Source organism: Eriocheir sinensis, chromosome 1 (genome assembly GCF_024679095.1).
Source record: "Eriocheir sinensis breed Jianghai 21 chromosome 1, ASM2467909v1, whole genome shotgun sequence".
Classification (NCBI taxonomy): domain Eukaryota; kingdom Metazoa; phylum Arthropoda; class Malacostraca; order Decapoda; family Varunidae; genus Eriocheir; species Eriocheir sinensis.
In genome coordinates this window covers 3,403,165-3,423,665 of record NC_066509.1, presented here as the reverse complement: position 1 = coordinate 3,423,665, position 20,501 = coordinate 3,403,165, and the positions used below count along the sequence as shown (strand labels likewise).

The window sequence follows — 20,501 nt, the reverse complement described above, 5'->3', positions numbered from 1 at the left end:
TAGATGTAGATATTTTTATGGAAAGATTTACCCTTCCACCCCTCCCTTGTCTGGGCACACGCACAGTCCCCATCCCCATCAAACATAATAATCCCCCCCCACAGACACACACAATCTCCCCCCTCCCACAACTCCCGTCCGCCGTCCCCTATACACACAACCTCAACTCCCTTTCACCCCCCAAAACACACGCACAACCCCCCTCCCCCACAAACACGCACACTCCCCCTTCAAACCCCAGCAGCCCCGCCCCTCTCCCGTAGTACAGAATGGTCACACTGTAGGGCCGAGTTGAAGAAGCCAAGGATTTATTAGGTTCATAGTGAGTCATTGCCTGATTATTAACATTTATTAGATGATGTACAGGAACAGTGAACTTGTTGCTTTCACAAAACATTCCACTAGCTATGATGGAACAATTCTGTGGTCTGTTTCTTCTTTTCTGTGTATATCTTTACTGAGGCGAAGGTGTAATTAAGCCATTTATGATCAAGAGGGGATGTTAAGAGTAATAGTGGATGTAACTTTTCATCACCGAACAGGATCAAGAGGGGATGTTAAGAGTAATACTGGCTGTGTGGTACATGACCTGTTTGGCAATGAAGAGAGAGGGCTCCTGTGGACTGAGAAGAGAAGAGACCCCACCCCACCCCTCTGCACCTCTCCTCTTTCTCCCTAATATAATACAACACATTTCAGCACAAAGACTTGAGTTATTCACAGCAATTTTCTTAAGATGTCACCTTCAGAAAATTGTTGTGAATAATCTAGTTATGCTGAAACCAGTTATATTGGGAGTCTCTCTCTCTCTCTGGGACCCACAGGATGTCCCCTCCACAGTATGTTGACAAGCCCCCCAGACACATAAAGGACCCCCTCTCTCTCACTCTTCTGTCCCATCAGGCAAAATATCATGGTTGGAAAGCTGTATTGTATCACTAATTTAGACACTTTACTCATTTATGTACAACTTCAAATATTTTTCCACCTTTTATATAGAATTTCAAAGCCTCATATGAACAGTTGCTTACTTTCTTTTATCTGCAATGGATTATATATGTAACAAAACCACCTTACTTTTTTACTACTTCATGCAAATAAGGTTCTGATGCTGTTAGTGGTAGTATCGCTGTTTATCTGCTGTTGGGGAGGTGGGATAATTTACAGAACTTTTGCCAACAAGATAATTTAGGGAGAACTTGTGCTGGAGGTCACGGAGTCAATGTAGTCTTGAAGGTTCTGACACGCCGTTCCATCAGATGAATCAGACTTGACCAGCCCACACAGCTCACTCTTGAGGCATTCGGCATCACAGCTCCCGGCAGCAGGAACCTCGACCATATCATTGTTGACGTTCCTGTTGAAGTAGAGACAGTCGTAGGTAACAGGCAAAACTACTAAAAGGAATTCCTGACATGCTTATGGTTGAACAAGAGTGCCATGACAAATTGACTATGGAGTAAGTAAAGGTATTGTCACCAGTCCATATACAACCATAATAATTAGTTCTCATATCAATAATAATCTGGGAAATTAAGATATCATATAAAAATTGAGAAGAGGTATAAAAAATTAATAAATAAAGCAGCTGTTGTCAAAATGATGTTTAACAATCTTAATTTTGTAGTTTGTTCTTATATCTCAGCTCAGACCCAGGGGCCTGACACACCCCAACCCTTAAGTAATGGCAACACTTACCATCTGTGGCGCTCGTAAAGGCCTTCCTCAGTGACCATGTTCAGGACCAGCTGGTGCATACTGGCAGGGGTCAAGGAAGGCAGCCCATACGAGTCCTTGGCGGAGTACCTTAGATGGGAAATAGCGCTGATTTTAGTTGCTTGATCGTTTTACTAGTGTTAATGCATGCGTGGATACGGGGGTACAGAATACAGAACTAGTCACTGATAATTAAAAATATCTTTGTCTTTGGCAGAGCAATTTAGTGGAGAACAGTCATAGTGAAGCATTCAGTTTACTAGTTTATAGCATGATGGAAAAGAGGGTGCAGAATACAGAACTAGTCACTAATAATTAAAAATATCTTTGTCTTTGGCAGAGCAATTTAGTGGAGAAACAGTCTTAGTGGTCGTAGTGAAGCATTCAGTTTACTAGTGTGATAGCATGATGGAAAAGAGGGTGCAGAATACAGAACCAGACACTAATACGGTAACTGAAATGTGTTGACTGAGAGAAAGAATATACTTGAACATTGAAGTAGTAACTCTTTATTTGTCAAGGTGGAGTGGTATTTTACTAGTGTTATAAGAGATCGACATGGAGGATATGAGGACACAGAGTACAGAACCAGTCTCCCAGTGTGTTAAATGAAGGGGAATATACTTAATCATTTGAAGAAGTTATACTTTCTACTGAGGAAAAAACTTATTCTTTCATCCCTTGTCTTAAGTGAATTCCCAACACCCCTTCTTTCATCCCTTGTCTTAAGTGAATTCCCAAACCCCCTTCTTTCATCCCTTGTCTTAAGTGAATTCCCAACACCCCTTCTTTCATCCCTTGTCTTAAGTGAATTCCCAACACCCCTTCTTTCATCCCTTGTCTTAAGTGAATTCCCAACACCCCTTCTTTCATTCCTTGTCTTAAGTGAATTCCCAACACCCCTTCTTTCATCCCTTGTCGTAAGTGAATTCCCAACACCCCTTCTTTCATCCCTTGTCGTAAGTGAATTCCCAACACCCCTTCTTTCATCCCTTGTCTTAAGTGAATTCTCAACCCCCCTTCTTTCATCCCTTGTCTTAAGTGAATTCTCAACCCCCCTTCTTTCATCCCTTGTCTTAAGTGAATTCTCAACCCCCCTTCTTTCATCCCTTGTCTTAAGTGAATTCTCAACCCCCCTTCTTTCATCCCTTGTCTTAAGTGAATTCTCAACCCCCCTTCTTTCATCCCTTGTCTTAAGTGAATTCTCAACCCCCCTTCTTTCATCCCTAGTCTTAAGTGAATTCTCAACCCCCCTTCTTTCATCCCTTGTCTTAAGTGAATTCTCAACCCCCCTTCTTTCATCCCTTGTCTTAAGTGAATTCTCAACCCCCCTTCTTTCATCCCTTGTCTTAAGTGAATTCTCAACCCCCCTTCTTTCATCCCTAGTCTTAAGTGAATTCTCAACCCCCCTTCTTTCATCCCTTGTCTTAAGTGAATTCTCAACCTTCTTTCATCCCTTGTCTTAAGTGAATTCTCAACCCCCCTTCTTTCATCCCTTGTCTTAAGTGAATTCTCAACCCCCCTTCTTTCATCCCTTGTCTTAAGTGAATTCCCAACACCCCTTCTTTCATCCCTTGTCTTAAGTGAATTCCCAACACCCCGTCTTTCATTCCGTGTCGTAAGTGAATTCACAACCCCTTCTTTCATCCCTTGTCTTAAGTGAATTCCCAACACCCCTTCTTTCATCCCTTGTCTTAAGTGAATTCCCAACACCCCTTCTTTCATCCCTTGTCGTAAGTGAATTCCCAACCACCCTTCTTTCATCCCTTGTCTTAAGTGAATTCCCAACCCCCCTTCTTTCATTCCTTGTCATAAGTGAATTCCCAACACCCCTTCTTTCATTCCTTGTCGTAAGTGAATTCCCAACCCCCCTTCTTTCATCCCTTGTCTTAAGTGAATTCCCAACACCCCTTCTTTCATCCCTTGTCTTAAGTGAATTCCCAACCCCCCTTCTTTCATTCCTTAAGTGAATTCCCAACCCCCCTTCTTTCATCCCTTGTCTTAAGTGAATTCCCAACCCCCCTTCTTTCATTCCTTGTCATAAGTGAATTCCCAACACCCCTTCTTTCATTCCTTGTCGTAAGTGAATTCCCAACCCCCCTTCTTTCATTCCTTGTCTTAAGTGAATTCCCAACACCCCTTCTTTCATTCCTTGTCGTAAGTGAATTCCCAACACCCCTTCTTTCATTCCTTTTCTTAAGTGAATTCCCAACACCCCTTCTTTCATCCTTGTGAAGTGAAATTCCCAACCCCTTCTTTCATCCCTTGTCTTAAGTGAATTCCCAACACCCCTTCTTTCATCCCTTGTCTTAAGTGAATTCCCAACCCCCCTTCTTTCATCCCTTGTCTTAAGTGAATTCCCAACCCCCCCATAAGAAGCCATCAGTCAGTACCCACCTCACATTGTATACGGGAGAGCCACCTTCCATGTTGGCCTCTGTTATGTTCATGTAGTAGGCGGCAGCGTCCAGGACAGCCTGTCAAAGAATGTTAGGTTGTGGCCAAGACAGAGAACCTTTTTACACTGGACAATGTGTCTTAATATTCTAAATTCTCCGCACCATAAATACAAATAATTACGTGACTAGATGCCGTTCATACACAAGTTTTAGATAATAATGCAAACCTACAAAGCTAATCCACAATGAGAAATAAAGCCATCACAAGCCTAGGCCATAATGATTCAGTTTCCAGGTTATTTTAAGTGAGAAAATCACATCAGTGTTTCCCTATGTCATGACACAGCCGAGAGAGCCCGGATTCGATTCCCAGGCGGAGTGGAAAAATTTGGGCGGCTTTTCCAATACCCTACGCCCCTGTCCACCCAGCAGTGAATGGGTACCGGGTATTAATCGGGGGTTGTGTCCCTTCTCCTACAATTCCTTCCCCTTCTGTCTCTCTCCGGCATATGACCACAGATGTTGCGCCGACTAAACGAAGCTTTCCAACTTTATGTCATGATGGAACTTTTCAGATGTCCCTCACTCACAAATAAATGCCACCATGACTCGGAACTCACCCAGGTCGCATCCTCGTGTCCAGCGTCCACCTCAAACACCTTGAAGGCCGGGTGGTGGCTGGTGCCGGTGGTGCCTGAGGAGAACAACCAGAGTGTATGCATGGAATGGTAAGAAAACAAACAGTAAATCACAAGCATTAACAAGTATATATGGCCTTCACCCAGTAGCAGCAGGGATCATGTTTCTTAATGGTCCCTCTAAGCGAGAAAACTGAGAAAAAATCATCACTCACACAAACCATTTCATAATATATATCAACGCATTTGTAATCAGTTTATGTATCATCTATTTTTGGGGGTTAAATCATGGCACAAATTTGGCCCGTCGCTGCTACACGGTAAAGCCACAAATTTGGCCCGTCGCTGCTACCGGGTTAGAGTGAGTGGCTGTGATGTGGCAGTGTGGTGAGGCGCTACCTGAGGGGCTGATGAAGGACACAGCCACAGGGCGCATGTAGTTGTCCTGGTCGTAGAACACCGAGAAGGAGTCTCCGTGCGTGTGGCCATAGAACATGCCTCGGATGGTGGACTCAAACCTGAAAGCAACATTTGTATGAGTGACCACATAACACACTGCACTGGTTGGCTCACATACGGTCAAGTTGGTGAATTAGCGAAAACTTTAATGACAGTACACCCACATTGCTAAGGCTGAAAGTAGTAAGAGCGGTGAGTAGCAGGCTTTTTTTTTTTTTCTACACTGTTGCCCTTGAGCCGTTTCCTTTGTTAGAAAAAAAAAAAAACAGGAACCAGGGGAGGCAAAGTATAATAAGATAAAATAAAATGTCAAACTATAATGTAAATAAGTAGCTGATATGTTTGCTGTAGTTCTCACGCTATCAATGAACACTATGAGTAGCTACAAGTCCTTTTTTGTTTTGTTTGTTTTTTGCTGCTTCCATTACTGTAAAAACACAAATACATAAAGAAAATTAACTATAGCAAAAAGAAGTGTGCATTCATTCACCTGAAGACTATTTGATTGAAGATGTGGCTCCAGGTGTGGTCACAGTCTCCCCCTCCAGGCGGGATGTGGCCCAGGATGTGCACGGCCTCCCCAGCAGCCTCGGCCGCCACCAGGGTATCCACTAGCCACTGCAGCTCCTCCACCGGGTCTATGTTATCCATCAGCAGCCACCTGGAGGGGCAAAGGAAAGCACAAGAGACATTAAAACAGGGAAAGGAGAGTAGAGACATTAATTACAACACATTCCTTGGCCATGAGCAGCCCCATTTGCTCTCATAGTGAAAAAATTTAACCCGTCCGCTGTGATTGGCATGGATTTGCCTTTTATTGGTAGCCTAGTAACATATATTCCCATGTCTTTTGCTGCCTCTGTGGTGGATAGTGAAGTGTTTCCCATGTGGTATTGGTGTGCTAGATATCCCTTCACTGGTAGCCTGGTCACATATAGTCCCAGGTCTTTCTCTGCCTCTGTGGTGGATAATGGAGTGTTTCCCATGTGGTATTGGTGTGCTGGATATCCCTTCACTGGTAGCCTGGTCACATATAGTCCCAGGTCTTTCTCTGCCTCTGTGGTGGATAATGGAGTGTTTCCCATGTGGTATTGGTGTGCTAGATATCCCTTCCAAAGGTACATGACTACATTTTTCTTCATTGAATTGTAGCAGCCACTTTTTGCTCCATTCCTGTAGCTTGTTGATGTCTTCTGGTAGGAAATCCACAGTCAAGGGGTTAACTATCTACTTATTAATAGCAACCTAATGTGTTCACTTACCCCTTAATATACTCGTGTAAAAGTCCGATATTCAAACAACTTTATTTTTCAAGACAAACTTTAGGGAGTTAACTTTTACCATATTACTTTATAGGGAGTTGCTACTACCCCTACCTCAACTATTGTATGGGATCAAATTAATTCCTCAGTCAAAGGTATAATAGCAGTGCTCAGAAGGGAAAGACTCCGATGGTTTGGACATGTGAAGAGAGCAGGGGAGGATACAGCGCTGGGAGTTTTGGAGAGATTGGAGGTAAAAGGAAGGAGACCAGTTGATAGACCTAGGAAAACGTGGAGAAGGTGTTTACAGGAAGACTTGGCATTGATGGGATTGAATGAGTATCGGGCAGCAGACAGAGTAGAATGGAGGAGAGCCAAAAAGCGTCCAACCGCTCAGGAAGAGTGAAAACAGACATTAAACGAAATGATGATGATGATGAAAGGTATAACAGCAGACTTGGCTTTTATATAACATCAAATTTTATATAACTATGTACAGTAATCCCTCTCAATAAAGTGTTTCCTCTATATATGCTACTCAATGACAAACAGCCCTTTCAAATATTACAAGCACAGAGAGTTAGGGAGTCCCGTGAGCCATGTCCGTCACCATCCCTCTGAGCTACCCACCAGTTCTGAGTGTTGCAGTAGTTCATGTTGACCGACACCACCCTCAGGCCAGGCACAGGAGAGTAGGTGAAGAACCCGCCTCGCCGCACGTCAGCCAAAGACGACTCCGGCAGCCACTCAGCCCATATGACAGCCAGCGCATCGTACAGCCAGCTCATGTCCCAGCCGGCCTCGTACACGGCTGGTATGGCAAAACTGAGGACAGGGAAAAGCAAGGTAATAGGGAATAATAAGAAAATAGGGAAGTAGGGAACAATAAGGAAATAGGGAAGAATGGAGAAATGGATCAGGGAACAACAGGGAAATAGGGAAATGGGGAACAATAAGATATAGAGAATATGAAAACAGGAAATGGGAACAGGGAAAAATGGGAAAGCAGGGAACAGTAGAGAATAAGGAATAATGGGAACGATAAGAGTGTTCGTAAATCTGAAATCACCTCACTGTGCTTGTAAAAGGAAAGTGTCTCAATAAAGATCTTCCTAAAATATCTGGACACCTCTCCTCCCGAAATTGACCTCTCTTTCGGCCACCTCTTTGGATTCTTTTTAGGAGCAGCGAGTAGCGGGGTTTTTTTAAATTATTGTTTCCTTTTTTGGTGCCCCCTTGAGCTGTCTCCTTTGTTGTAAAAAAAATAATAATAATGTAGTCATATTAAGCTGACCATCCATGTACAGATACCCCAACAGGAAACTTTTTTTTAACAGCAAAGGAAACAGCTCAAGGGCAAAAAAAAGGAAAACAATAATGAAAAAAAGCCCACTAATCAATGCTCCTAGAAAAATAGGGTTCAGAGGAGTGTCCAAAAGACTACCTCAAAACATCAGTAATTCCTCGACTTTTTGGGGGCGATATGAGATATGATTTTGGGAGAACTCAAACCATTAATTCTCTAGGCGTTGAGGAGGCAGAGTTAATACAGATCCTCCAACACTTAAAAGGTCAATGCAAAAACTACTCACCTATTGACGGGTGCCGAGGCGTGGTTGCTGAGAAGATGAGATATGATTTTGGGAGAACTCAAACCATTAATTCTCCAGGTGTTGAGGAGGCAGAGCTAATACAGATCTTCCAACACTAAGAGGTCAATGTAAAATCTACTCACCTATTTACGGGTGCCGAGGCGTGGTTGCCGAGAGCGTTGACGACGGGGATGCCGGGGAAGTACTGCTTGATGAGGGCATTGGTGACGTCGATGGCGGCCAGGTTGGTGGCGTGGTCCTGGGCCCAGACATCGTGTGGAGGGAGGTCGCCTGTCAAGTACCTGCAGTGATATAAGGACTCTTGACAACCAACACAGTGATATTATGGCTGCCACTTAAATCCTTCTCACACGGGCAGGAAAATAAGCACACCGTCCTCAACCCTCCACCACTGTTACTCACACAAGATCCGGCGTGGTGATCGCAGCCGCCTGGGATAGAAGGTCCTCCAGGGTGTGTATGGGGATGTCACAGTAAGCTAAGGCCCCCCAGTGACCAGCCGCTTCCTCCCCCAGCCCTGGGTCACCAAAGGCATGTCGGCAGCAGTACGGGTGTTCGCAGACGACAGCGCTTCCCTCGTCGTACAGGAGGTCCACGTGAAGGTCCGAGAGGTGCAGGATCTTCATCACACTTGGCGTCGGCTAAATGAACAAGGAACAACATGGTGAAGACTTGTTTTTTCTCCTTTTTTACAGCAAGGGAGGCAACTCAAGGGCAAAAAACAAACAACAACAAAATAAACACTAGGCACTACCCCAGTAACCAAAAAAACTGAATCAGAGGCTAGAAGAGATGTCGTTTCTTTGGTTAAACTATGAATGTAAATGTAATAAATAAATAAATAAATAAATAAACATTCCTCACAAAACATTACATACTCCTTTATAGAGAATAGTTGAATAGCAGAGAAAAAACAATGGTGAAAAAGGGATGATCAAATTTAGTTCTGGAGGTGTTTTAAAATTCTAGGACAAGCTCACCTGCTGGGGTTCAGGCTGTATAGGTTCAGGCTTGCCACCGGGGATCTCAATGGCCCAGGGGTTGAGGTCGGTGTGTTGGCAGTCCAGACCCAGCAGCCAGCCACACATGGTATCGTGGGAGTACTCAGTGTTGTTGAATACATAGACTACCTCAGGCTGAAAGTGTACAAGGAAGAATAACTCAAATCATATACTTGTTGCTGATTGTCAAAATAATTAATCTTTCCTATCCTTTTGTTTGAATACCCATTTCGAGAGCTCCCTTAACCCCTTGACTGCGGATTTCCTACATGAATACATCCCCAAGCTACAGAAATGGAACAAAAAGTGGCTGCTACAATTCAGTGAAGAAAAATGTAAAGTCATGAACCTTGGGAGAGGATATCCACCATACCAAAACCACATGAGAAACACTCCACTATCCACCACAGAGGCAGAGAAAGACCTGGGAGTATATGTTACCGGGGTACCAGTGAAAGCCAAATCCATGGCAGTCGCAGCGGACGGGTTAAGAGAATGGTCAGAAATGAGGTCTTTTCTAAACCAAGCACATAGCAATTACACCAAAAAAGTTCAGAATGTCAGTATTTTCATGGGTATGCAGAGACTTTCCAAAATAATGTGTTAGATAGGTGGTGTTGCTTATATGTACAGAGATCTATTCAAATTATAATCCACAAGTTAGCCCAAGGATGGAAAGGTTGAATCAGAGTTTTCACACTCACACCGGCCAACTTCACCATGCCGTAGCAGACGTCTTCGGGGAAAAGGTTCAGAACAATGCACTCGTTGATGGCCAAGTCCTCCACCTCCTCCACAGTGGCCCCGGACGATATCCAAAGGTCCAGGGCTGCTGTGGCACTCAGACACTCCAGACATGTCAAGCTCCTGGATATGAGAGAAATGGGAAACAATTACTTATGATAAAATAGAGATCCTCCCCATTTCATAAGATCCATTTTTTCATCCTCCCCATTTCATAAGATCCAATTTTTCATCCTCCCCGTTTCATAAGATCCATTTTTTCATCCTCCCTGTTTCATAAGATCCATTTTTTCATCCTCCCCGTTTCATAAGATCCAATTTTTTCATATGTGTTAGTATGCAGGATGATGGCTGTCCGGAGGTCCTTACACTGTTGTTTCGGGGAGAGTCGGGAAGAAGGAGCGGAGGAGGAAGTTACTGCATCTGTCTGCCAGTTCCCTCTCCCGGAGCCCAAGAGGTGTGGCTGCAGTCAGGCCGAGACACACGCCTGGAAGGATATTATGCCATGGTTCAGTTTTTCCAGTTAACACTACCCTTTGCAGCACTGTGAGATAACACCTACAATTGCTGGGCCATGGACAGCAACATATTTTATTATTATTCCAGCTATTTTTTTTGCCCCGACCAAAACTGCCTCCTCCTCCTCCAATAGCTGCCCTTTATAAATAGATAATATAAAAATAGTTAATTATTGTGTTTTTTGAATTGATATGGGTTCAGAACAGAGTAAATACGAGCTCTGAGTCGATAATAATCCTTAGCAGTGGCCATGGAGGTGAGTGCCTAACCCAAGATGCATGTCTCTTGTACTGACAACCCTCATTACATGCATTTCTCATAAAAGTCTTTGTTAGTGGTTTTAGAAATAGTGAATTAATGTATTTTCTTAGATAAATTAAAGTAATATGTGGGGTCATGTTCCAAGCCTCTCCCGCAATAGAAGTTGGTTGTAATAAATTAAAGTAGCGAATTAAAGTAGTGAATTAATGTATTTTCTTAGATAAATTAAAGTAATATGTGGGGTCATGTTCCAAGCCTCTCCCGCAATAGAAGTTGGTTGTAATAAATTAAAGTAGCGAATTAAAGTAGTGAATTAATGTATTTTCTTAGATAAATTAAAGTAATATATGGGGTCATGTTCCAAGCCTCTCCCGCAATAGAAGTTGGTTGTAATAAATTAAAGCAGCGGGCTTTTTTTTCACATTTGTTTCCTTTTTTTATGCCCTTGAACTGACTCTTCTGCTGTTGAAAAATAAATAAAAAAATAAATAAATGCTTTGTACTGTACTCCACAATATTTCAGGAGTACTGCTTGATATTCCTCCCCAAGAAAAGAGGAATGTACAGCAATGGATGTCCTACTGGGGCCTCAAAATGTCCACCCAACTGAGTCAGCTGAACTAAGAGGCAGGATGTGTGTGACCCTCACCACACTCAACCCTCAGATTTACATTCACAAACAACCCACTGGCAGCTGAAGTAACACTCATTCAAGCACGCATTTAAGAGCACTCATTCAAGCACGCATTTAAGAGCACTCATTCAAGCACTCATTTAAGAGCACTCATTCAAGCACTCATTTAAGAGCACTCATTCAAGCACACATTTAAGAGCACTCATTCAAGCACGCATTTAAGAGCACTCATTCAAGCACTCATTTAAGAGCACTCATTCAAGCACACATTTAAGAGCACTCATTCAAGCACTCATTTAAGAGCACTCATTCAAGCACTCATTTAAGAGCACTCATTCAAGCACTCATTTAAGAGCACTCATTCAAGCACTCATTTAAGAGCACTCATTCAAGCACTCATTTAAGAGCACTCATTCAAGCACTCATTTAAGAGCACTCATTCAAGCACTCATTTAAGAGCACTCATTCAAGCACTCATTTAAGAGCACTCATTCAAGCACACCTGGGAAAATGCTGGATATGTTGTCAAATATGAATGCCCAAAGAAAGAAAATATAGGCTATCAGAGCGAAATGAACGGAGTCACATGGCTTAGCAGATAATATGTAAGGGCAGGCGCCTGTATACTGCATGTTGATGTGATCTGACTTTTCCAGCGGCATTCATGTATGTATAACTGAATGTATTGATTATCAGATGCCAGTGAACAGTGCATGGATAACTGAGTATATGTATAACAAGCATATCAATGGTGGAGAAATGTTTGCAAGCTTTATCAAATTATCTGACTTCACCAACCAACCAACAAAAAACTCACCATTGCCATCATGCTTGTAACGCTGAATTATGTGACAAAAAATACAACTAGGTCTGAGCAGCCTACCTAAAGCAATAAGCACAGGCCTCCACACAGCTTTTGGTGCCATGTTGAACCTCCTCAGGGCAGTCGTTGGTATCACCCCCCATATACCGAGACAACACCATATATAGCCTCAGCTGGGCCTTCAAGGGTGGGAACAAACACCTGCCGCCAGCTGCTGTGTTCCCGCGCCACACTGTGAGGGAACAGATGTGTGTCACTAGTACACAGTCAGGTGTTTTGGACGATGTTGTTGTTATGATGTGGATCTGTTTATGGTAACTTTGAGAAGCAGGTTATTGTTTTTTCACTCTTTTTGTTGCCCCTGAGCAGTCTCCTGTGTTGTAAAAAAAAAAAATAAATAAATAAATAAATAAATAAATAAAACCTTATTTCTCGTTCATCAAAATAAAGTCTCCTTCAGTTTGGAATTAAAAATGCGATAAAAAGTGTATCACAATCAACCAAAAATACTTATATGAAGGGCCATACACAGCTCCACACACACACCCTCTTTCTTAATCAACGAAAAGTCAACTGCAATCTGGTATCGAAAAAGTATGAAAACGCAGACTGAAAATAATAAAAAAATACTTAAATGGAAGGACCAAACATATATCTTCACACCATGACACTTACAACCTTGCATGCACATTAACCTACGTTCCTTCATGATCCTCCAGCTCTCCGGATCTTGTATCTTACTTACAATCAATATGAACATAACCTGAACATCCATCAACAGTTTTACAAAGACCGCAAATGCCCTCAAGAACTGCTTACGTGTTGTGGATAAAGAGAGGGATTGCAGGCCAGAGAAAGTAAGTGCTTGGCAAGGGATCTCATTAGCTTGTAAATGACTGCCCTCACTATAACATCTGATATATGTACAAGCTGCCATCTGAGAGGAAGCGAACATCTGCTACATTTGCCTGATAACAGCTGTGGTCAGAGGCAAAACAACCTCTAGCAAACCTTTCCTATATTTTTCTGTGTTCTCATGGGAAGGAAAATTTGTTGAGGAAGGGCTTAGTCTTAAACTTGTCTGCCTTTCTGGTCACCTATTTTGACACTCAAGGAAAAAGATGTGTGTTCTTAAGTACTAAACATACAGACACAAAAGAATACAGAACAAATATAAGAATAAGAACTCTTTCGTTTTTATTTATCATCCTTATCTTGCTTCCCAAGTGCGAGGGATTCTATTCAGTGAGTCACATTACCGTAGTCCATCAATCTTGAAGTCACCCCTGACCTTCCTTTACAGAAATTAACAAGAATATGGTAAGGCTTAGGTTTAAACAGTATTTTTAAATCAATCAAGACCCTATTACCTAATCCCAAGTGAAGGAGGTCAAAAAAATATATACTGCAGTGAATGGCCTTTTAGAAATTATTATTCTACATCAAATATTACCTTTTACAACCTACATTCTTAAAGTGATATTTTATTTGGTTTGACAGTTATTCATTAACGTCGAGGAGTTTACTACACATTAACAGAAAATGATTTGGTCCGTTTTAGTAACAGTTCAGGGGAGGCTCGGCTTGATAATTATTGTAGTTCCTGAAGTCACAGAAGTACAGATTCTATACACCATACATGAGGTTGGCTAAACATGTACCCAAACTCATTTCATAGCAAGTGTAGGATTAACATGTCAACGGCAACACTGGAATGTTTGGCTAAAATCTAGGCTTAAGTATTTAATTTCTCTCCTCTATCTTATTCCCCCTCATACCATTGTGGGTCTCCGCGGGACTGTGCTGCGTCAATGATCTCCTCGATGCGGCGACACGGGATGTCAGTGGAGGAGTCACCGGCGACGAGGCGACACAGTTCACTCTTGCGGCAGTCCACGTCACAGTTCAAGGGAGGCTCGGCTTGATAATTATTGTAGTTCCTGAAGTCACACAAGTACAGATTCTATACACCATACATGAGGTTGGCTAAACATGACTATACAATGATGTTTCAGTATCCATTCTTTATGACACAATAATAATAATGAAAATAAGGTTACTATCACTCCCATCATCTCCTCACCTCATGTACTCGTAAAACAGCGCGTCATCAGTGGCCAACCTGATGACAAGCTCGTCCATCTGGGTGGGTGAGAGGCAGGTCAGCCCATAGGTCTCCTGGGCTGTGTACCTGTAAGGAGAGAAACATGAGTACATTAGGTTTGCTGACTAAGATATATCATTGTGGCTGTGTAGCATCAGTATATATATAGACAACACTGAGACGTGCAGGCTGTGACCACACCTACCTCAGAGTATACTCCGGCTGCCCACCTTCCTGGTTGGCCAAGGTCAGGTTCATGTCATAAGTCTCAGTGTCCAAAACCGTCTGAAAGAGAGAAAAAGCAAAATATACTTCCAAGTTCGTCTTTTATCCAAGTTCGTCTTTTATCCACTCTCTGTATCCAAGAACATAATTAGAACTTTAGCTATTATAATATTAACACATGAGAGTTGATTGGATATGCTAAACAGCCATGGGAAAACAAGATATCCTTCCATCATGCCAGTCTGAATCTGAAACCAATCACAATAAAATCACTAAACTTTAAATATACGACACTTCCACTCAACAACCTCATGACCAAGCCCAAAGTCTACTCTCCTGAGAATATACACATAACACCTCCACCAGGACTTTGTGGCTTGTTTGAATAATGACTCTCAACAACGGCCAAGTCAAAATGTTCTGCCCTACACATAACAGTAACTTACCCAGGTGGCGTTGTCGTGGCCGGCATCCACAATGTACACTCGGAAGGCTGGGGCATGTAAACCCTCGGTGGTGCCTGGACGTAGAAAATAAAATAATGTTGTTTGCTTATTTTCATGTTTTCCTGAACTTGCTGACTGCCTACCTTCCCCCGTCCCATAATCTAGCTGCACATCTTTCAACTGAAGCCATGCTGTCCAATTTTCTGATGCAAGAGTTAATCTGTATTGTCACTCCTTCATTCCTTTCATTGGTAAAGTCTGGTACTTTTTTTTTTTTTTTACAACAAAGGAGACAGCTCAAGGGCACAAGGAAAGGAAACAATAGTGAAAAAAAAGCCTGCTACTTGCTGCCCCTAAAAAGAATCAAAAGAGGTAGCCGAAAGACGGGTCAATTTCGGGAGGTGTCCTGATAACTGCATTCCTTCATTCAGATTTCCTCCTTCCTATGACTTGAACACTTTCACGAGGAGGGTATCGAGACAACTGTGGCTCCTTGGGTTTCTCAATGTACCTCAACAAACCCAGTGCTTCCTCATCTCTGGCGTGCTGACAGTTTTCCTAAATAGTTTTGTACTGCATCTATCAAATACCTTTCACTAAAATGTATGAAAGTAAGGTCGGGTCAAGTAGCCACAATACACCAACTAGATAAGGAAGATCTTTTAAACTTAAGGGTCGCATTATCAGACACTTCATCGCCCAAGAACGCATATTTGACAAGGCTTTCGTAGGAGTTGTGGGCATTTGCAGGAGTAGTTTTATGACCCTGGTGGTAGTTTGGCCCTTCTTCTGTACCATGAACCTGAAGAAACACTCATTAGAACCCGACTGACCCCCTCTTTGGCATTTCCAGGAGTAGTTTTATGGACCTGGTGGTAGTTTGACCCTTCTTCTGTACCATGAACCTGAAGAAACACTCATTAGAGCCTGACTGACCCCCTCTTTGACCTTTAGAAATAGCTGATGTGAGGAGCGACAGTGTCTTTTAATGCTGACCTAAGGATGTGGGCGCTTTATAAATGGCTGCAGTGATATACAGTTCTACACAAGGCATGCCAGCAGATCCATAAATAAGCTGGGAGTGAGAGATGAGAAGTATCTGACACCAATCAACACACTCTAAAACAAGTCAGATTACAGATATGAGTCAGAAGAGCGAGCGTGCCAAACTAATATTTGGCACGCTCACCTTTCTCACTCTAAACAACTATTATCTAGCAAGTACCAGTAACACACTTCATCTTTGATTTATGATTTTCCTGTCCAAATGTAATGGCACCCCCTTGACTGAGTGTGGCCAAGGCTGACTGACCTGCGCCGGGGATGAGGACGGTGGCCGTGGGGTGGGTGTAGTTGGTGGCCGGGTCGTAGAGTAAGTGCCACTGGTCCTTGTGGTTGTGGCCGTAGAACATGCCCCGGATGATTGACTCATACCTGCCAGTGAACAAGGAAGTTTAGTATAGTAAGCTTTCCTGGATACAACTGACCTCTCTTTTGGCCACTTTACTTTTGTCTATTATGGGAGCGGTGAGTAGTGTTTTTTTTTTTCTACACTTTTTGTTGCCCTTGAGCCGTCTCCTTTGTTGTAAAAAAAAAATACATAAGGATACACGACAACATAAGGAGACTACATGGAGCCAGTCACCCTACACATGACCGCTCCCAAGGAAGGGTCATTCACTAACTTTTCTAACCATCCATAAGTCTATCGAACCTCCACTTAATATTTTCCACTGTATTTCCATCAACAAAATAGTGCTTACAAAAGTAGTAGTGATGCTATGCTACTATGGATCTATTTGCAATCACTTCAAGTATAATGGCCATGAACTTCAAATTCACTGATAAATGTCTGCAACATACCTTGCAATTATCTGGCTGAAGATGTGGCTCCAGATGTGGTCACAGTCCCCTCCCCCAGGCGGGATGTGGCCCAGGATGTGCACCACCTCCCCGGCAGCCTCGGCCGCCGCCAAGGTGTCCACCAGCCACTGCAGTTCACCGACAGGGTCGTTGTTTTCCATCAGCAGCCACCTCAACAGGGAAAGATTTGGAGTGATGGTTACATACCTTGTTTCCTGTGGTCATGAATAGTAGTCAAGTTAGCCAAATAACTTTTGGAAGTTTACTTCAACTCAAATAACTGTAATCTACTCTGAGAAATGTTCACTGAAATTGATTTTGTGATTATGGAGCCATGGCATCACAACCACTGTGGTCACATGGTGCTGAGTGCACTCAAGGCAAGCCACTCACCAATTCTGGCTGTTGCAGTAGTTTGTGTTGACGGACACGACCCTCAGGCCCGGCACAGGGGAGTGGGAGAAGAAGCCACCAAGCCTTATGGTGTCCATGGTGTCCTCAGGTAGCCAAGGGGCCCACATCTCCGCCACACCTTCGTACAGCCATTCCATGTTGAACCCAGACTCATAGCCTGCCGGCACTACAAAACTGGGAGGAGTTACATTAGTTCCAGTGGAAAGCTCTGGTGATGGAGGAACTTCAAGTATCCAAGTGAAGCTTTCAACTCAGCTGGGGAGTATGCTCCTTTTAATGTCTGTTACAACATACAATGGTATGTACACATAAACCTTTTGTCTCAGAACTAAAGTAATGATAATAATCAATACTGACTTACTGATAGAAAAAACATAACTACCTGTTTACAGGAGCAGAAGCATGATTGCCGAGGGAGTTGTAGACTGGGATGCCCGGGAAGTATTTCTTGATGAGCTCCAAGGTGACGTTTATGGCCAGCAGGTTGCTCTCATGACTCTGAGCCCAAACATCATGAGGCGGAAGGTCTCCAGTCACATACCTGTGGACCAGTCATGTGTCATTCCACACACAGGCAATGGAGCAACAGAGGTTGCTTTACATGGTAATGTCAAGGATTCTCCATACAAACACACCCTGTATCTGACACCAATCAACACACTCTAAAACAAGTCAGATTACAGATATGAGAGTCAGAAGAGCGAGCGTGCCAAACTAATATTTGACATGCACGCCTTTCTATTATCTAGCAAGTACCAGTAACACACTCCATCTTTGATCTAGCAACACACTGCTGCCAACACTCACACAAGGTCTGCGTCGGAGAGTGTGGCGGCCTGGGCCAGGAGGTCATCCAGGGTGTGCAGGGGAATGTCACATTCACCCAGTGCTCCCCAGTGGCCCGCTGCCTCCTCCCCCGGCCCAGGGTCACCGAAGGCGTGGCGGCAGCAGAGGGGGTGGTCACAGTTGACGGCGCTGCCCTCGTCGTACTGGAGGTCCACATGCAGGTCAGAGAGGTGCAGGATCCTCACCACACTGGGAGTGGGCTGATGGGAAGAGAGGAAAGTCTTACTCTCTCAGGGCTCCTCGTCTTCATCACGCTCCTCAGAATGAATGTCCAACAGTTTTGGTGGATCCACAAAGATGAAGGATGACTGCAGGAGGCCAGCTGGCCAACACATGGCAGCTCCTGAGAATAGTTTTTCACCCCAAGCAGCTCAGAAGGACACCCACCTGCTGGGGCTCAGGGTAGAAGGGTTCAGGCTTGCCCCCGGGGATGCTCAGCGACCACGGGTCTAGCTCTGTGTTGTGGCAGTCAGCCCCCAGCAGCCAGCCGCATATAGTGTCATAGTTATACTTTGTGTTGTTCAGGACATACAGCACCTCACCCTGGAGATAAATGAATAAACACTCTGTAGCCATTACGAGCTCTTCAACAGGTAAAAGAGAGGCTTGTATCATCTCACCTTTTGCAGGTAACACAAAACTAACAGGTAGCTTCGTAGCCTTTCAAGAAGGCGACCTCCTGCAAGAGTGTATGTATAATTTTTCTTTAGACAAGGCTCGAGAATGAACAAGCATAACATCTACATTGTAATCATGCTGCATGTCTACATTCTGTCAACACAACATGGCAATGAGCATCCTACCCCTGCAAGGTAAACCATTTCAGAGCAAACATCGGCTGGGAACAGGTCAAAGGTGATGCACTCCTGGATGGCAAAGTCTTCAATCTCCATTGCACTAGCCCCAGCGGCCATCATGGTGTCCAGCACGGCAGCAGCGGCCTTGCACTCCAAGCACGTGTACTCTCTGGCCAAGGAAGTCACCCTGTTATTCTTTGGTCATGAACATTAAGGATGCATGTGACGTGTGCCAACCACCACCTCCCAACATGCTTGCTCCACCCCACATCACGGCACCACAGCCTCACAGCAAGCAAGGCCACACCTCCTCCCCCAACACATACAGCTGTTCTCTTACTATTGCTAACACTGGACAGACACAACAGAGAACATAGGGACATCTTCTGTAATTGCTTCTCTCTGGGCAGAAAGTCAAACCACAGACTCATGATTTTTGCTGGTTATTAGGATCCACTTTACACAATACGATTACTCCTTCGTGCTCCTACTACTGCTACCACTGGACAGACGCGACAGATTACATAGGGACATCTGTAATTGCTTCTCTCAGGCCTTAAAGTCAAACCGCTCATGATTTTTGCTAGTTGTTAGAATCCGCTTTACACAACACGATTACTCATTCTCAGATCATTATGTCAAACAATCATGTGGTTCACCAGCCAGCACTCACACAGCAGCCCGCTTCAAGGAGTACCGCAATAGAGGCAGCGCCCCATCCGTATCCTCCCAGTGACTCGGGGCGCCGGCCACACTCCTGCTCAACACACCTGCCAGGAAAAGGTGCATTCATTCTGTTTCACGTCACTTTTTATTTCATTTCAGTGAGGTAAAATTATCTTAAGCATTTGTATTATTGTTTTTGGACTGCTTCATATTCTTTCAATGGCCCTTCAGATATAAACATTACATCACCATTCATCAAGTTTTACAAAGACCACAGACATCCTCGAGATATACTTACATAGTGTGGATATAAGGAAAGTGAGTGCAAGGCCGGGCATGGTGTTAGCCTGCAGTGTGTGTCCTAAAGAAGAGTCGTGATATTAGTACAGGCTGCAGGGCGGGAAAGTGAACACCTGCTCCTCGCTTGATAACACTGAAGGCTGCGATAACAACAAAGAAGAGAAACCTTGCAATAATGATAAGGAGGAAAACACAGCATCCAATAGCTCAGTGCAACGAGTGAAGCACATCATAATGAACTTTCATCACAAATATTAGTTGATATAAATAAAGAGACAAAGGTTGAAGATATCCTACTGACACTAAGGAATAAGAAGTAGACTAGGGCAGGTCATATAATGTGTAGAACCGATAGAAGATGGACAGTTATATAATGTGATAGAGTGGCAACCCATAATCTGTGGAAGCCAGGCAGACTAGAGGATCAGGAATTGAGATGAAAATAGAACATATACTGGAGCAGGATCGAGAATGTTGGTGAAGGCGTCTGTTGTGCAATATTATAGTTTGAGGAATCAGTTTTTCAGCCTCTAATTCATCCAAAATACTATAAAAACCCTGCACTATCTCACATTTGTTGTGCAATATTATAGTTTGAGAAATCAGTTTTTCAGCCTCTAATTCATCCAAAATGTTATCAAAACCCTACACTATCTCACATCTCATTAGGCTTGACATTATTCTTTCTGATAGATGGTACAATTCCCCTTTTTACAGGAAGGAAAAACATGCAAAGTAAAGTTTCTGAGGGAGTTTTCCAGAGGTGCTGCA

At 43.5% G+C, this 20,501-nt stretch overlaps 2 protein-coding genes across 3 annotated transcripts; both read right to left on the bottom strand.

Annotated features, from left to right (window-relative positions):
• Window positions 1–335: 335 nt before the first annotated feature.
• LOC127009668 (sphingomyelin phosphodiesterase-like) lies at window positions 336–12,295 on the bottom strand. Its single transcript, XM_050882996.1, has 13 exons — window positions 12,130–12,295; window positions 10,202–10,319; window positions 9,793–9,955; window positions 9,068–9,223; window positions 8,490–8,728; window positions 8,210–8,368; window positions 7,105–7,299; window positions 5,703–5,873; window positions 5,153–5,271; window positions 4,736–4,809; window positions 4,114–4,193; window positions 1,699–1,806; window positions 336–1,357 (listed from the first exon to the last, which is right to left on the bottom strand). The coding sequence occupies exons 1-13, from the start codon at window positions 12,170–12,172 to the stop codon at window positions 1,189–1,191; spliced, it is 1,794 nt and encodes a 597-aa protein (XP_050738953.1). The 5' UTR covers window positions 12,173–12,295; the 3' UTR covers window positions 336–1,188.
• A 962-nt stretch (window positions 12,296–13,257) lies between these two features.
• On the bottom strand, window positions 13,258–19,864 carry LOC127009717 (sphingomyelin phosphodiesterase-like). Of its 2 annotated transcripts, none has more exons than XM_050883104.1 (13): window positions 19,729–19,864; window positions 19,438–19,534; window positions 18,771–18,933; window positions 18,355–18,510; window positions 17,929–18,167; window positions 17,504–17,662; window positions 17,101–17,295; window positions 16,708–16,878; window positions 16,157–16,278; window positions 14,845–14,918; window positions 14,379–14,458; window positions 14,153–14,260; window positions 13,258–14,009 (listed from the first exon to the last, which is right to left on the bottom strand). In XM_050883104.1, the coding sequence occupies exons 1-13, from the start codon at window positions 19,766–19,768 to the stop codon at window positions 13,832–13,834; spliced, it is 1,782 nt and encodes a 593-aa protein (XP_050739061.1). In that variant the 5' UTR covers window positions 19,769–19,864; the 3' UTR covers window positions 13,258–13,831. The 2 variants fall into 2 exon arrangements, with proteins under 2 accessions (XP_050739061.1, XP_050739102.1); XM_050883145.1 differs by having other exon boundaries at window positions 13,258–13,672.
• Window positions 19,865–20,501: the final 637 nt, after the last annotated feature.

Bases quoted from the DNA above. Each gene is read 5' to 3' on its own strand.
- LOC127009668 (XM_050882996.1), bottom strand. From the start codon at position 12,172: ATGGCACCAAAAGCTGTGTGGAGGCCTGTGCTTATTGCTTTAG. The intron at 10,320-12,129 runs GTAGGCTGCTCA...ATATCCTTCCAG, and splicing joins GCCTGTGCTTATTGCTTTAG to GCGTGTGTCTCGGCCTGACT. The intron at 1,807-4,113 runs GTGGGTACTGAC...TTCCCATCTAAG, and splicing joins TCTCCCGTATACAATGTGAG to GTACTCCGCCAAGGACTCGT.
- LOC127009717 (XM_050883104.1), bottom strand. From the start codon at position 19,768: ATGCCCGGCCTTGCACTCACTTTCCTTATATCCACACTAT. The intron at 18,511-18,770 runs GTAGGATGCTCA...ATTTATCTCCAG, and splicing joins AAATGGTTTACCTTGCAGGG to GGTGAGGTGCTGTATGTCCT. The intron at 14,010-14,152 runs GTGAGGAGATGA...GTGTGACTTCAG, and splicing joins CTGTTTTACGAGTACATGAG to GAACTACAATAATTATCAAG.